The sequence below is a fragment of the Hibiscus syriacus genome, unplaced genomic scaffold (genome assembly GCF_006381635.1).
Source record: "Hibiscus syriacus cultivar Baekdansim isolate YM2019G1 unplaced genomic scaffold, ASM638163v2 tig00020266_pilon, whole genome shotgun sequence".
NCBI lineage: Eukaryota > Viridiplantae > Streptophyta > Magnoliopsida > Malvales > Malvaceae > Hibiscus > Hibiscus syriacus.
Genome location: NW_024062484.1, coordinates 30,057 through 45,142, shown reverse-complemented (window position 1 = coordinate 45,142; position 15,086 = coordinate 30,057). Strand labels below are relative to the sequence as shown.

Below are 15,086 nucleotides of genomic sequence, written 5' to 3'. Positions count from 1 at the left end.
AAAATAAGATTTATTAGTTAAATCAACTTAATATTTATTGACTCGATTCAACTCGACATAATCTAATATAAATGAGGAAATAAAAAAATGATATTACACCGGAAAATTTATCTTAAAAGAATAAACATGGTGGTCCCCACAATCGTTGTCACCATCAAACGGCTGCGAAGCAAAAGTCAGACGTAGCCCAGCGCCGCTGTAAAAATCAATTTACACTCCGCAAGCGACGTTTTCATCAGACAATAATCGTAAATCGAAAGGGCGGGCAGGAGTTGGGTAAACTCGTCCATGCCTACATTTTATTATGCCTATATATTATATTTTTGAATTTTTGGTGTTTGTTTTATTTCAGCGTTTGAGATTCGATCCAAAATCGTCACCATGAAAGAAGAAAAACTCTGATTTCTATTTTTCAAAAGTCTAAAGGAAGACACAGAGAACATTTTAGGTTCTTTACTCTTCAAAACAGCGACTAAGCTTCTTCTCCTTCCTTCACTTCGCTGCGACTTTTGCTTTCGTCGTCAATTCTCTTTGTCTTCTTTAAAGGTAGCCATTCTCCTCCTTTTTCCTCGCTTTTTGTACGTATTGTATATTTATTACTTGTATGCATATATGTATATTGCTATTGATGCTGCAATGTTTCAATTTTGTTGATTAACTACGGTAGAATAAACTGGTGGATTTTTCTTTTGTTTTATTAGTTTTGCTTCCTCTTGTTTTCCTTCTATTTTACTGTTTGTTTGGCGATCGATTTTGGTGGAACATTGATAACTGATTCGGTAAGATTTATAGTTATTTTGAACGAGTCTGTAAAAGACGTGGTACAGATTTAATGCCTGGAGGTTTTATTTTGGTTGATTTTATTTTTTAGTTGAATCGTGAATTTACGGGTTAATTATGTATCTATATGGTTTTTCTGTTTAATTTCCAATAAGAAATTTCACTATTAAGTCATATGATTCGATCATTAGATGCTTCAATGGTTAAAGTCTATTTGAAGGTTTTCTACTGTACCTAAGCATTTGTTTCCCTCCATTATAAATAGGAACATGTTAGTCCTGAACTATACTTAAAAGTTCATTTTATTCCCTCTACTATAAAAGGATCATTTTAGTTCCTGCATGCTTGTAAAGTTAACATTTTAGTCCAAAACGCTAAATATATTGTGGTTTGCTTAAATATTTCGGTTGAAACACACTTTAGGTCCCTCTCAATTTTGAACTCTTAAGTTAATATCTCAAAACATGAGCGTGTGAATTTTTACATATTTTTTTTAAACATTTATGAAATCTAAATGCAATATTAATTTCTATTATAAATCCAAACTCTGGTGTCTTTGCTTACAATAATATTACAATTACAAACGAAAATATAAAAAAATATATAAAATGCTTAATTGAAAAAAACATATATTGACTTTTCTTAGAATTTTTAGATCTGGAGTGAGAGTAAAGGTTTAATTGAAAAATATGATATAAAAATCATAAAAATAATTTCAAATTCATTAAAATTTTCAAAATTATGAAAAATATTATAAAATTTTCAAATTTTATCATATTTAAAAAAATTATTCAATCATAGTTGGACACTTGTCATGTACTGACGGAAAATGTCAACACAATCATACATTGTTAGTACTTACTTTCAAATGTACATTGAATAAATAACTTTTTTTTTTAAGATCGATCAATTTTCTCAATTTCAAAATTAAAAGGGACTTATATTTAAGCCAACTAGTTATAACATATAACTTCAAGATTTTGGACTAAAATATTCACTTTTCAAGCGTACAAGGACTAAAATGTCCCCTTTTATAGTAGAGGGACCACAACAAACTTTTAGTTATAGTAAAAAGACTAAAATGTTCCCTTTTATAGTAGAACGACAAAATTAACTTTTAATTAAAGTAAAAGAACTTTTAATAGACTTTAACCACGCTTCAATCAAGTTCCAGTTTCTTTTGCTATTACAAATAACCATGGGAAGTCATGATTAAGTAGGATTTTTATGTGCTTTAGAAACCTTTTACGATCTGAAATCCTGTTACGTTGTTGTTCCTATAAGTTATCCTGATGCTGATGAATACTATGGATTCGTGATTCTATTTGTGGATTAAAGGAGAGTATGTGATTGTATCATTCTAAGAATCTAATAGTAGGAATCTGCTTTATGGTGTTTTACTTTTTCGGATGAGAACCTTGTGATTGACTTAATTTTTTTTTCATGTAAGAAACTGTAACTTTCTGGGGCTCTATGCATGTCTAGCCCTGTGGTCACTGCTGGTATAGTGGAAGGAGCACTTCCTCGTGCAGAAAGAACAAAATCTCTTGATGCCATTGCCGACAGAGGAAACGGTTCTATAGCAACTAATAGTGAAGCTGTCCATAGTTCTGAGACTGCTGGATTTAGAGTTGGAGAACTCTTGCTTCGGAATCGAGACTTTTATTCTGGGTCATTACTCGGCAATGTGCCAGAGGGTCGTGGAAAGTATGTTTGGCAAGGTGGTTGTATGTATGAGGGAGAGTGGAGATGTGGGATGAGGCAAGGGACTGGTAAGATAAAATGGCCTTCTGGAACTGTTTATGATGGTGAATTTTCTGGCGGTTATATGCATGGTACTGGGACATACATTGACTCTAGTAAATTAACGTATAAGGGGAGATGGAAGTTGAATCTCAAACATGGTTTGGGATATCAAGTTTATCCGAATGGAGATGTGTTTGAGGGGTCTTGGATCCAGGGAACACCTGAAGGCCCCGGAAAATATACTTGGGCCAATGGAAATATTTATCTAGGGATTATGAAAGGTGGTAAAATGTCGGGCAAAGGAACCCTCACTTGGACAAATGGAGACTCTTTTGAAGGAAGCTGGTTAAACGGAATGATGCATGGATTTGGAGTATATAACTGGAGTGATGGTGGTTGCTATGTAGGAACTTGGACACGGGGTTTGAAGGATGGAAAAGGATCATTTTATCCAGTTGGCAGCCGACTTCCTGCCTTACAAGAAGTTTACCTCAATGCTCTGAGAAAAAGAGGTTTGTTACCAGATTTGAGAAAGCATAACCATTCGCATATCCACCATGCTTCTTCTGTAGACATGGGGCGTGTAAAGGTTTCTGGAAATCGGGCATCTCATCGTAATTCTGATAAGCTTGCTGAAGGAAACTTATTAAATCTGGATCAATCTCGCAACAGAAATGTTTCCTTGGAAAGACGCTGGAGTCTAGAGGTATCTATTGAAAAAGTTATTGGGCATGATTCATCTTCAGATTTAACTGATTCTTTTATAGAAAGAGAAGAAAAGGGGAGTGGAAACAATGCACCAGTCTTAGAACGTGAATACATGCAAGGCGTCTTAATTAGTGAGTTTGTGTTAAATGATAGTTTTTCAGCATTATCCAGAAGAGCTAAACGGAGACAAAAAATGTTAGCCAAAGAGGTTAAGAGGCCTGGTGAAATGATTATTAAAGGCCACAGGAGTTACGATTTAATGCTCAGTTTGCAGCTTGGAATCAGGCTTGTTCTTTTAACTTTTACACTTATTTACTCTTTATCAGACAATCACGGCTCTTAATTTTCTTATTTGTTTATTATTCTTAATTTTATTGCTGCTTTTATTTACCATAGAGTTCATCTAGACTGGACTGAACTGTTATTGTTATTTAATTTCGATGTAGATATTAAAAGAAAACAGGATGAGATGTTTCAAGTGATTGACTAAATCAGTATAAATTAAGAAATAAAACTGCCGCCCTATTTTGGAAAATAGGTTAACCATTTATATTTGCTTCTGAACCTGTTCTGACTACTACTTAAAACATTTTTCGTCATTGTAATTTAAATTTTATGGCATCTTTTGCAAAGAATGCATAAAAAGATACTTGACTTTATAATCATGGATAATCCATATATGGTCTTAATTTGCAATGACATTGTTTTGGAAAATCTACTGCTGAATATATGTTAGATTTGGCCAGATACACTGTGGGGAAAATTACACCTGTACAAAGACGAGAAGTAAGAACATCAGATTTTGGCCCCAGTGCCAGCTTTTGGATGAATTTTCCTAAAGAGGGCTCACAATTGACACCTCCTCATCAATCAGAAGATTTTAAGTGGAAAGATTACTGCCCAATGGTTTTCAGGTTAGAGATAGTTCAATTTCCATGAGGTTCCATGGTTCAGTTTGAAGGTTTTGTCTCTCTGTTATTTAAAGATTGTATGTCCTTTTAGGAAAGTGTTTTAAATTTTAATTCCTTTCATTTCTAAAAGGAAGATATGTTGATAGATCATAAGGTTGATGCTAATATTGAGTAGAAAACTTGCCTTTTGATCTCATTAACCATTACACATATTGGAGGGATGTATATCATGCCAAATTAGAGGCATATTATGCGCACAGGCAAACTCTTGAAGAATTTATTAGTATTAGATTTTTCCTTACCTTGATGTTTTAAACATGTGTCCATTACTTCAAAGCTAGTATCTGTCCTAAAGACGGAAAAACTTGTTCCGAATAAATCGTGTTTATTTTTGCTGAATATGGCTAACTTAAATAGAGTTTACAATGTAACAACTTTACATAAAAAGATGCATAAAATTAGCAACAGAATAAAAATGATTCTATCTAATAACTAATAGAATAAAAAACTGATTCTATCTAATTAAAAATGATCCTATCTAATAACTAATAGAATAAAAACTGATTCTATCTAATTAAAAATGATCCTATCTAATAACTAATAGAATAAAAACTGATTCTATCTAATTAAAACTGATCCTATCTAATATTTAATTTAGATATTCTCGACACCTCCCCTCAAGCTGGAGAATAGATATCGATCATTCCCAGCTTGGACAGAAATCCTTCGAACATCGTAGTAAACAGTCCCTTGGTGAGAACATCGGCGAGCTGCTCTGATGATGGAACAAACGGTATGCAGATATCGCCATTTTCCAGCCTCTCCTTGATGAAATGTCGATCTATTTCGACATGTTTGGTCTTGTCATGCTGTACAGGATTCTGAGCAATACTGATTGCTGATTTGTTGTCGCAATACAACTTCATCGGTTTATCTCCTTCAACCTTCAGCTCCTCCAAGATCCTCCTAAGCCATAACAACTCACATACTCCTTGCGCCATGGCTCTAAACTCGGCCTCCGCACTGCTTCTAGAGACAACTGGTTGCTTTTTGCTCCTCCAAGTAACTAAGTTGCCCCAGACAAAGGAGCAATAACCGGTAGTAGATCTTCTGTCTGTAGAACTTCCGCCCCAATCAGCATCAGTGAAGATCTCCACTCTTCGACTTCCATTCTTCGAAAACATGATTCTTTTACCAGGACTCCCTTTCAAGTAATGAAGAATCCGGTAAACAGCCTTGGAGTGTTTTTCTGAGAGACAATGCATAAACTGACTAACCAAGCTCACAGCAAATGCAATATCTGGTCTCGTATGAGCCAAATAAATCAGTTTCCCCACCAGCTTCTGATACCGATTCTTGTCCACAGGCTCAGCACCATCTTCTTTTTCGAGTTTTTGATTCGGATCAATAGGAGTCGCCACTGGTTTACATCCGAGTAATCCGGTCTCTTTCAAGATATCGAGGACATATTTCCTTTGCGAGATAATTATACCTTTTGAGGATCTAGCCACCTCCATTCCAAGGAAATATTTGAGTTGTCTTAGATCCTTGACTTCAAACTGGTTGGATAAGAAGTTCTTCAACGACTCCAACTCTACTGTGTCATCTCCTGTCATAACAATGTCATCTACATACACAATTAAAATAGCAATTTTACCATTATTGTGTTTGTAGAACATAGTATGATCAGACTGGGCCTGAGTGTAACCATGTTGTTTCACAGCTCTCGTGAATCTCTCGAACCAGGCTCTCGGAGATTGTTTCAATCCATAAATGGATTTCTTTAGCTTGCAGACCCTGCCATCCTTCTTCAATTCATCAAAGCCTGGAGGAACTTCCATAAACACCTCTTCCTCTAGCTCACCGTTTAGGAACGCATTCTTCACATCAAACTGCCTGAGAGTCCAATCCAGATTGACGGCTAGTGAGAGTAGGACACGTACGGTGTTTAGTTTGGCCACAGGTGCGAAGGTCTCCTCGTAGTCAAGGCCGTATGTTTGAGTGAAGCCTCGTGCTACGAGTCTTGCCTTGTATCTCTCGACCGAGCCATCTGCATGGTATTTGATGGTGAACACCCACTTGCTGCCTACAGATCGTTTCCCCTCAGGTAAAGGAGTTAGATCCCACGTGTCATTCTTCTTCAGGGCCTTTAACTCCTCAAAAACTGCCTCTCTCCATCTCGGAACTTCTAGAGCTTCATGTATCGACTTAGGTAGTGCATCATCCATAATCCTGGTGGAAAAAGCTTTGAAATCTGGAGAGAGTTTATTATAAGATAAGAAATTAGATATTGGATGTTTTGTGGTACATGATCTAACACCTTTGCGCAAGGCTATGGGTTCAAAGAATTCTGTAAAAGGCTCTAAATTTGGAGAAGAAATAGGAGAAAGAGAAATCGTACCTTGGACCATAGTCGAGTCCGATGGTTGGCATACCTTGGGGGCCGGTGGAACATTACTTGGTCGAGTCATCCGTCTAGAATAAACACGAAGTTCAGTAGGTGGTTCCAAGTTGGTTTCTACCTGAGTCTCACGAGGTTGTGAATTTATAGGTTGTGAAATCCTAGGATTAGTTACGGAAATATGAATTGGTTCCACTGAGCTATTTACAACCGATTTTGGCAAGGATGTTTGTTCCCAAAAACTCATTTCTGAGTCATTCTCCCCCGGAAGAGAGTTTTTGTCAAAAAAAATGTTGTTTTTCAAAAAACGTGACATCTATACTCACATAATACTTCCCAGATTTAGGATCAAAACATTTATACCCTTTTTGTGTTGGTGAAAAACCTGGAAATATGCATTTATGTGCTCGGGGATCGAGTTTTCCTCTATTTTGGCAGTGTATATGAACAAAAGCAAGGCAACAAAAAATTTTAGGTGTTAAATCAGTTAAAGATCTATTTTCAGAAAACATATTCTTTAGAGCTTGCAAAGGAGTAATATAATTAAGAACTCTTGTGGGCATTCGATTTATCAAATAAGACGCTGTTAAGAGTGCTTCATTCCAAAAACGATTAGAAACATTCATAGCAAACAGTAAAGCCCTAGTCACCTCTAATAAATGCCTATTTTTTCTTTCAGCAACTCCATTTTGTTGGGGAGTATCAACGCAAGAACTGTGATGAATAATTCTTTTTTGTTTCAAAAAATCACCTAAGATTGCATTAAAATATTCTCGACCATTATCGGTTCTAAGAACTTGAATACTTGCTTGAAACTGAGTATTGATCAGTGAGTGAAAATTTTTGAAAACACTTGCTGCCTCGGATTTTTCTTTTAGTAAATAAATCCGTGACTCTAGTGTGATCATCAATGAATGTGATTAACCATCTAGATCCTGAGGCTGTTTTTACTCGTGAAGGGCCCCAAATATCACTATGCACAAGAGAAAAAGGTTTTGATGGCATATACTTTAAAGATGGATAAACAGATCTATGATGTTTTGCCAATTCACAAGCTTCACACTGAAAAGAAAAACCGTCCTTTTTTTTTAAAAGATTTGGAAACAAATATTTCAAGTAATTAAAACTAGGATAGCCTAACCTATAATGCCACAACATTATTTCATTCTCACAAGACAAGGTAGTAAAGCATCTCGGTTTCTGAACTTGTTTATCTGAAGGATTGTCCGTGACCAAGTGATAGAGTCCATCAACCTCCTTAGCATTGCCAATCATCTTCCTCGAACAAGGGTCCTGAAATTCAAATCCAGCAAATGTTATTGTAGTAATGCATTTGCAATCATGAATAATACGATTAACAGAGATGAGATTGCAAGAGAGTTTTGGGACATGTAGGACATTTAGTAATGTGAGAGATAGAGAAATAATGATAGAGCATTTTCCAGCTATAGAGGTTAGGGAGCCATCATCAATTTTTACCTTCAGATTACCAGATAAAGGAAAATAAGATGAGAATATGGAGGAATTACCGGTCATGTGATCTGTTGCCCCTGAATCTATGATCCAAGGGTTTGATTTAGAACCGGCTATGAAAGCTGTAGGATATGTACCTTTCTGGGCTAATGATGAAGAGGCAATATAAGATGATGGGTTAGGAGTGTTGGATATGGAATGAGAACTCATTAGTTGATACAATTGCTCTAGCTGTTCTTTGCTGAAGGCAGACAGTTCTGAGGCAGGTTTCGGCTCTTCAGAAGCATCTTCAGATGAGGCATGGAATCTCTTTGCATTACGAGAATTTCGATTGGCTGAAAAATTCTCGGCTGGCTTCCCGTGTAGCTTCCAACACTTGGCTTTAGTGTGTCCCGGCTTGTTGCAGTGCTCGCAGATTGGCCGATCTTTGTCGTTCCGACGATCGTTGCGACGTGGTGGCTGACCCGAGAACAAGGCAGAAGACTCGGTGGGATTTGGTGAGTGGCCTCCAAGCATGACTGTCCGTCGGCTCTCCTCTCGTCTGACTTCGGAGAAGACTTCTCTTGTGCTTGGTAGTGGTTCACGACCAAGAATGCGCCCTCTGACTTCATCCAATTCCTTGTTAAGGCCGACAAGGAATTCGAAGACGCGTTCTTTTTCCACCATTTTCTGGAATAGAGCCCTGTCCTTAGTACAACTCCATTCGTAGTCGCTGAACATGTCAACCTCTTGCCACAAGGTCTTGAGTTCAGTGTAGTATCGAGTGACAGTTTTTTCTCCTTGTTTTAGCCTCCATAACCGAGTTTTTAGTTCAAACCATTGTCCTGCGTTCCCGAGATCAGAATAGGTCTTGTTCACAGCATTCCAAATGTCATGAGCAGTAGGTAGGAAGAGATAAGTTCTCCCTGCACTCGGATCCATGGAATTTATGAGCCAAGACATAATCATCGAGTTTTCTGCCTCCCATCTTTCAGATTCTTCATCTTCTTCGGCAGGTTTCGTAGTGGTACCTGATAGATAGCCGAATTTTCCACGGCCACGAATAAACAGTTTCACAGATTGTGACCACTGTAAGAAATTATTTCCATTCAACTTGTGAGAAGTGATGGATATGTTTTGGAAGGATTCAGTGTTTAGGGTGATTGAAGGTGAGCGAGTATAACTCATAGAGTCGATACCAGAGGTATCATCGTAGGGTTTGGCCATTTTGGCTCTGATACCATAAAGACGGAAAAACTTGTTCCGAATAAATCGTGTTTATTTCTGCTGAATATGACTGACTTAAATAGAGTTTACAATGTAACAACTTTACATAAAAAGATGCATAAAATTAACAACAGAATAAAAATGATTCTATCTAATAACTAATAGAATAAAAAACTGATTCTATCTAATTAAAAATGATCCTATCTAATAACTAATAGAATAAAAACTGATGCTATCTAATTAAAACTGATCCTATCTAATATTTAATTTTGATATTCTCGACATGTCCATTACTTAAAAGCTGAACAAACTACATATGTTACATCAGGTACTTCTTTGCATATATCTACGCTTTTACGAATTCATTCTTTTGGTACCTAATACAAGATGCAGCTGTAGACATCATGTGATGCGCTAGTATTCTTTTTGAATTATTGAATAAATATGCTTCCAGAAGGGCGATAATTGCCTATATCTTTGTTCTTTTATTTTTTGTTTTTCTTACTATTTTGTGTCGATATTGCACAATGTTTTGTTTCCTATGTTGACATATATAGAACTCATTGAAGGAATTTAAGGGAGATGTTCAAGATTGATGCTGCTGACTACATGATATCTATTTGTGGAAATGATGCTCTCAGAGAACTTTCTTCTCCCGGAAAAAGTGGTAGTATCTTCTTTCTGTCTCAAGATGATCGTTTCATGATTAAGACGCTCCGGAAATCTGAAGTAAAGGTTTGCAATCTCCAGTTTCACCTTGTTAATTTATACTTTTTTTGCACTTGCTTGAGTAAATATGATTATTGCTCTCTGGTTTGTTAACTTATAATTGTGCATTTCAGGTTTGCTATAAACATTTGTCAAGGATGCACTTCTTTTACTTTTCAAGCTCCTTAATCTTTTAAAAAAATAATACTTTACCATAAAGCATTTAAAAGATAATTCTATCTTTGTTTCTGTCATCCTTTTTTCCCCTTGTTTTCCTCTGATAATTGCAGGTTTTATTGACTGAATTCTTGCATTTAGGTTCTTCTAAGAATGCTTCCAAACTATCATCATCACGTGAGGTCATATGAGAACACACTCATAACAAAATTCTTTGGTCTTCACAGAATCAAACCATCAAGTGGTCAAAAGGTAATAAGCGCTGTAGAGTTCTTTCCTATGTGAAGGACTTTTTACCTCAATCCATACACTTTATAAAGTGGTTTCACTGAATACACTTAAATAAAATATTTTTAGGTACTTTGACTAAGGACTATGTTTTCCATATCTTATTTCATGGTATGTAATGAAAGGTTACTTCAAGATTTTGGAGTCTCTTTTGATCATTAGAAGCTAACAACTATAAACCCCACCCATTTTGCAGTTTCGCTTTGTAGTAATGGGAAATATGTTCTGCACTGAGTTAAGGATCCATAGAAGGTTTGACTTGAAAGGATCATCACTAGGGCGTTCTGCGGATAATGTTGAAATTGATGAGAACACAACACTTAAAGATTTGGATCTCAACTACTGCTTTTATTTAGAACCTTCTTGGCAAGAGGCTTTATTAAGGTAACTGGTGAATTCGTAGGCTGTAACTTCTTTGTTATCCTCTATTATCCTACATTTTTAAGCCGACATATTATTGTTCCATCACTCAGTGGTGTGAACTGTACATTTCATTGGAGTAATATTGCTATGAATCTTTATTTTAGTAAAAGATAATTTGCTCTGTTTCTTGGCGAAGATATGATTTACTTTGCAATTTAAGAACATAACTAGACAGCTTTCATGATGTAAGCTTGTCTCTTCCAATCGTATTCAAATATCATTATTATATAATTAGTCTATACCTTCCAAAGACTGAATATATTGCATTTATATATATATTGCAGACAAATAGAGACTGACAGTAAATTTTTGGAATCACAACATATAATGGATTATAGCCTTTTGCTTGGAGTGCATTATCGTGCACCCCGACATTTGAGGTCTCCCATTTCCTACAACAGAGTGGATGGATTAGGGAGTGTTGCAGAGGAAGGTTGGTATTTATGAAAACTTGATCTTCTATTGGCAGTTCTTCTAGATTCAAATGTTTGTTCATTTTCTAAGCACATTTGGATTAAGAATTGCAGTGTGTATGGATAGGGTAAAATAATTTAACATATTGGCGAAATAGAATTAGAATAAATTGTGTTATGCGGAACATATTGCAGAGGTTAGATTAATACTAGACAAACTTCACACTTGAAACAACAAACTACATCAGATGGTATGTGGTTCCATTAGTCGGTGATATACTCCACTCTATACAATACGGTATATGCCGTAATTATCAGATCGAGCTTCTTCTGAATCATCCTAAAGGACAGTGAATTGATACAAAAGTCATTTGGTGTTAATGTTTTCCAGAGGAGGATGAAATTTCCAACTATCCACAAGGACTTGTTTTGGTTCCCCGTGGAACGGATGATAGTGTTGTTGTCGGTCCTCACATACGAGGTAGACGTCTTAGAGCATCATCCGCAGGTGATGAGGAAGTCGATCTCCTTCTCCCCGGTACAGCCAGGTATGATATCTTAGTATGTGCAATAATGATCACCAATTCGCTTCTGAATTGTGATTTTTTTTTTCCACTTCTTTGAACAGACTCCAGATCCAGCTTGGTGTGAACATGCCAGCAAGGGCTGAGCAGATTACAGGGAAAGAAGAGAACATGTTCCATGAAGCATATGATGTTGTCCTGTATCTAGGCATGATTGACATTTTGCAAGAATATAACATGAGTAAGAAGATTGAACATGCCTATAAATCCCTTCAGTTCGATTCCGTATCCATATCTGTTGTTGATCCTACATTTTACTCGCAACGGTTCCTGGAATTCATTCAGAAGGTATTTCCTCAAAACTCCATTAAAGGTTGATAATGTTTTGGGTCTATTTTGCTCTCTCCTGAGTTTCCTCACGATGAGCAAATTGTTTCGAGAAACTGGATGCCTAGGAGTTGGTACAATTCGAATACCCCGAGAAGCATTATTGAAATGGTAGTTCAAGATGGTCATGTGAAGTCTTTGTAAAGATCTGTTCTTTCAAGTTGATTTTTTTTAATTACGATGTTTATAGTGAAGAATTGTTCCTTGCCATTGTTTTTGTTCTGTTTTACGACAATATTGTAGCACTTGTTCAATGCTTATACATGAACTTTTAACTAGGAACTTCCGTAGCTTGCTTAAAATCAAGGATCTAGCCACCGATATCACACATCTATGATCTCGAAAGGAGTTCGGCAAGCATTAGGAACAGGGACGAATGTAGAAATTTATATCAGGAGTAAGAATTTTAAAAAGTTTATAATAGAAATGTAGGTAGTGCGAAATAATAAAATTTCAGTAGGTGCGGAATTAGATAATCAATAGAGAAATACAAAGAAAATTAAAAATTGATTCATAAAAATAGTATTCGGCAGTTTGGGGTTTATAGATGCCTAGTGGTACTTTTGTTTATTTATTCTCGAGTTACTATCCACTGTTTACACACACTAAAAAGAGGAAGTAGGAGCGTATGGGTGTTTTTGCTCACAAAAGTAATTAGAGGTTCGATCTAGTGCAAAGAATGAGTGAAAAATATTACAATTTGCATGCACCTTGACCTTGGTAGAGATCATTCTCTTTTCCCAAGTGTTTTGGCACGTTCAGCTATAACATGATCGAATTCTCCACATTCATAGCATTGGGTCTTTCTTTCTTTTTGGCGATTTGTCTGGTTCAACACTTTTTTTCTTTTTCCCTTATAGGTGTTATTACATCTTTCATGAAATTTATTTTTACTACTTATTCTAAATTAATTATAAAAAAAAAACCTCAAAGGTCTCTAATGAGCTCATAAGTTCATCCTAGGGATAGGCATAGGTCGGGTTTCGACCAACCCGACCCAACCAAAAAATTTTATATCATTCACCCGATCTAACCTGAAAATTATATACCCTTCACCCGACCCGAACTCGACCCGATTTTTTGTGGGAAAATCCGAACCCAACATTAAATAATAAAAAATATTATTTTTATTCAATAAAAACAGTGATTTAATTTAAAAATAATATATAGAGGGATATTATTATAATTATTCCTAAATATATAAGGTAAAATTATTTTTTTCCAGGTCGGGTCGGGTATTTTTCACCCTAAACCCGAATCCGACCCGATCCAAAGATCACCTTTTAAAAAACTCGAACGACTCGACCCTAACCCATATTGTTTTTAAAAAACTTGACCCGATCGAGTCGGGTATTTTTCACCCTAAACCCGAATCCGACCCGATCCAAAGATCACCTTTTAAAAAACTCGAACGACTCGACCCTAACCCATATTGTTTTTAAAAAACTTGACCCGATCGAGTCGGGTCGAAACCCGTCGTTCCATGCCCATCCCTAGTTCATCCTGAGACAAATTATTTAAAAAAAAAAACTCAATGGTCTCTAGTGAGCTCATTAGTTCATCCAGAGACATTTTACTCCAGTCTCTCGACTCTTCCATGATAACAACTTTGATTTCAATTATATCTTTTTAGGATCTCAAAATCTTTTTCACCAATTTGAAATTAGAGTATTTATCTATAAATATGTGATCCTGAATTATAATATCATGTAGCTGTGTATAGAACTCACCAAAACTTTCACTTTTTTATATATCGTTTTGAAATTAGTTGCAAGTATTTGCACGAATTAAGCGACTTTAGTGGTTAACGGGATGATTATTATTCCTAAAGATTTCAGGTTCGAGTATGACGTTTATCGGGGTATTTGAGCGTTCATTGTCAAATAATTGAAAATCTTTCGAACATATATAATAGTATAAGTAAAACGGCGACGATTGAGCAAACAATTTGGAAGGGATTCCTTATGTGGTTTTGTAAATTATTTTTATACGTAACTTTTGTATTTATATTTGATCATGTCTTATAATCTGTATGCCCATTTAAGAACAGGGCACTACCATATTTTGAAGACGCCAGTATGATATATCAGTTTACATTACTGAAAATTTAGAATAAGATGAGAATAATAATGATGGGATAAAGAGCAATAAGATGAGAATAACATGACATAAGTAAACATAATGATATAAAGTTAATAATAATATAATTGCATAAAATAAAAATTCACATATCACGTTATATATTAAATTTAATTTCATTCCTAATTTTAATATGAATCCTTTTAATGTTATTTTATTTTCTAAACTTCACTGAAGTCACTTAACAAATTCAAAATCAACATTCTTTTAGTCATACAATATTTTCTTAACCATTACTATATTTAAATTGTTATTGCTGGTATTTCTAATCTTATACTTTGTCTATTAGTTAAACTACATTCACTAAATTATATTGAAATAATCATGTTAATTTATTATATTTTTAAAACTATAAAATAATTATTAAATTTATTAATTGTTTATAAAATTGTCATTTAATTTTATTACATTAGTATAAAAATATTAAAATTTATCAAACTATTATAAAATAATTCTTAAACTTATCAAAATTTATCATTATTATATAATGTATAGTGATCTTTTTATAATAATATGAAAGTTTAATGAGTATTTTCTAATTTTACAAATTTTAAAAATAAAAAAATATATTTCATATAATTTAATAAAAATTTACATGCTTCATTGGATATCTAGGCTATGCTATTTACTTCTAATCAAAATTTGAAAATTGAAAATTTAGCTTCCTTTAGGACCAATGCAATAATAATGTTCGATGAATTTCTTAAAAAAGCATAAATTTTCTTTTTGTTGCCATAAAATTGAAAAGAAAAAACCTTCATTTTTATGAAGCGTTGAAAAAAGAAAGATTTTTTGAGACACG

At 34.9% G+C, this 15,086-nt stretch overlaps 1 protein-coding gene across 1 annotated transcript; it reads left to right on the top strand.

Annotated features, from left to right (window-relative positions):
• Nucleotides 1–402: 402 nt before the first annotated feature.
• On the top strand, nt 403–12,462 carry LOC120209786 (phosphatidylinositol 4-phosphate 5-kinase 9-like). The gene is made up of 10 exons (XM_039208698.1): nt 403–546; nt 2,231–3,519; nt 3,981–4,148; nt 9,795–9,960; nt 10,252–10,362; nt 10,595–10,782; nt 11,106–11,254; nt 11,626–11,782; nt 11,863–12,150; nt 12,439–12,462. Exons 2-9 carry the CDS (start codon nt 2,258–2,260, stop codon nt 12,134–12,136), a joined length of 2,475 nt encoding a protein of 824 aa, XP_039064629.1. The 5' UTR covers nt 403–546; nt 2,231–2,257; the 3' UTR covers nt 12,137–12,150; nt 12,439–12,462.
• Nucleotides 12,463–15,086: the final 2,624 nt, after the last annotated feature.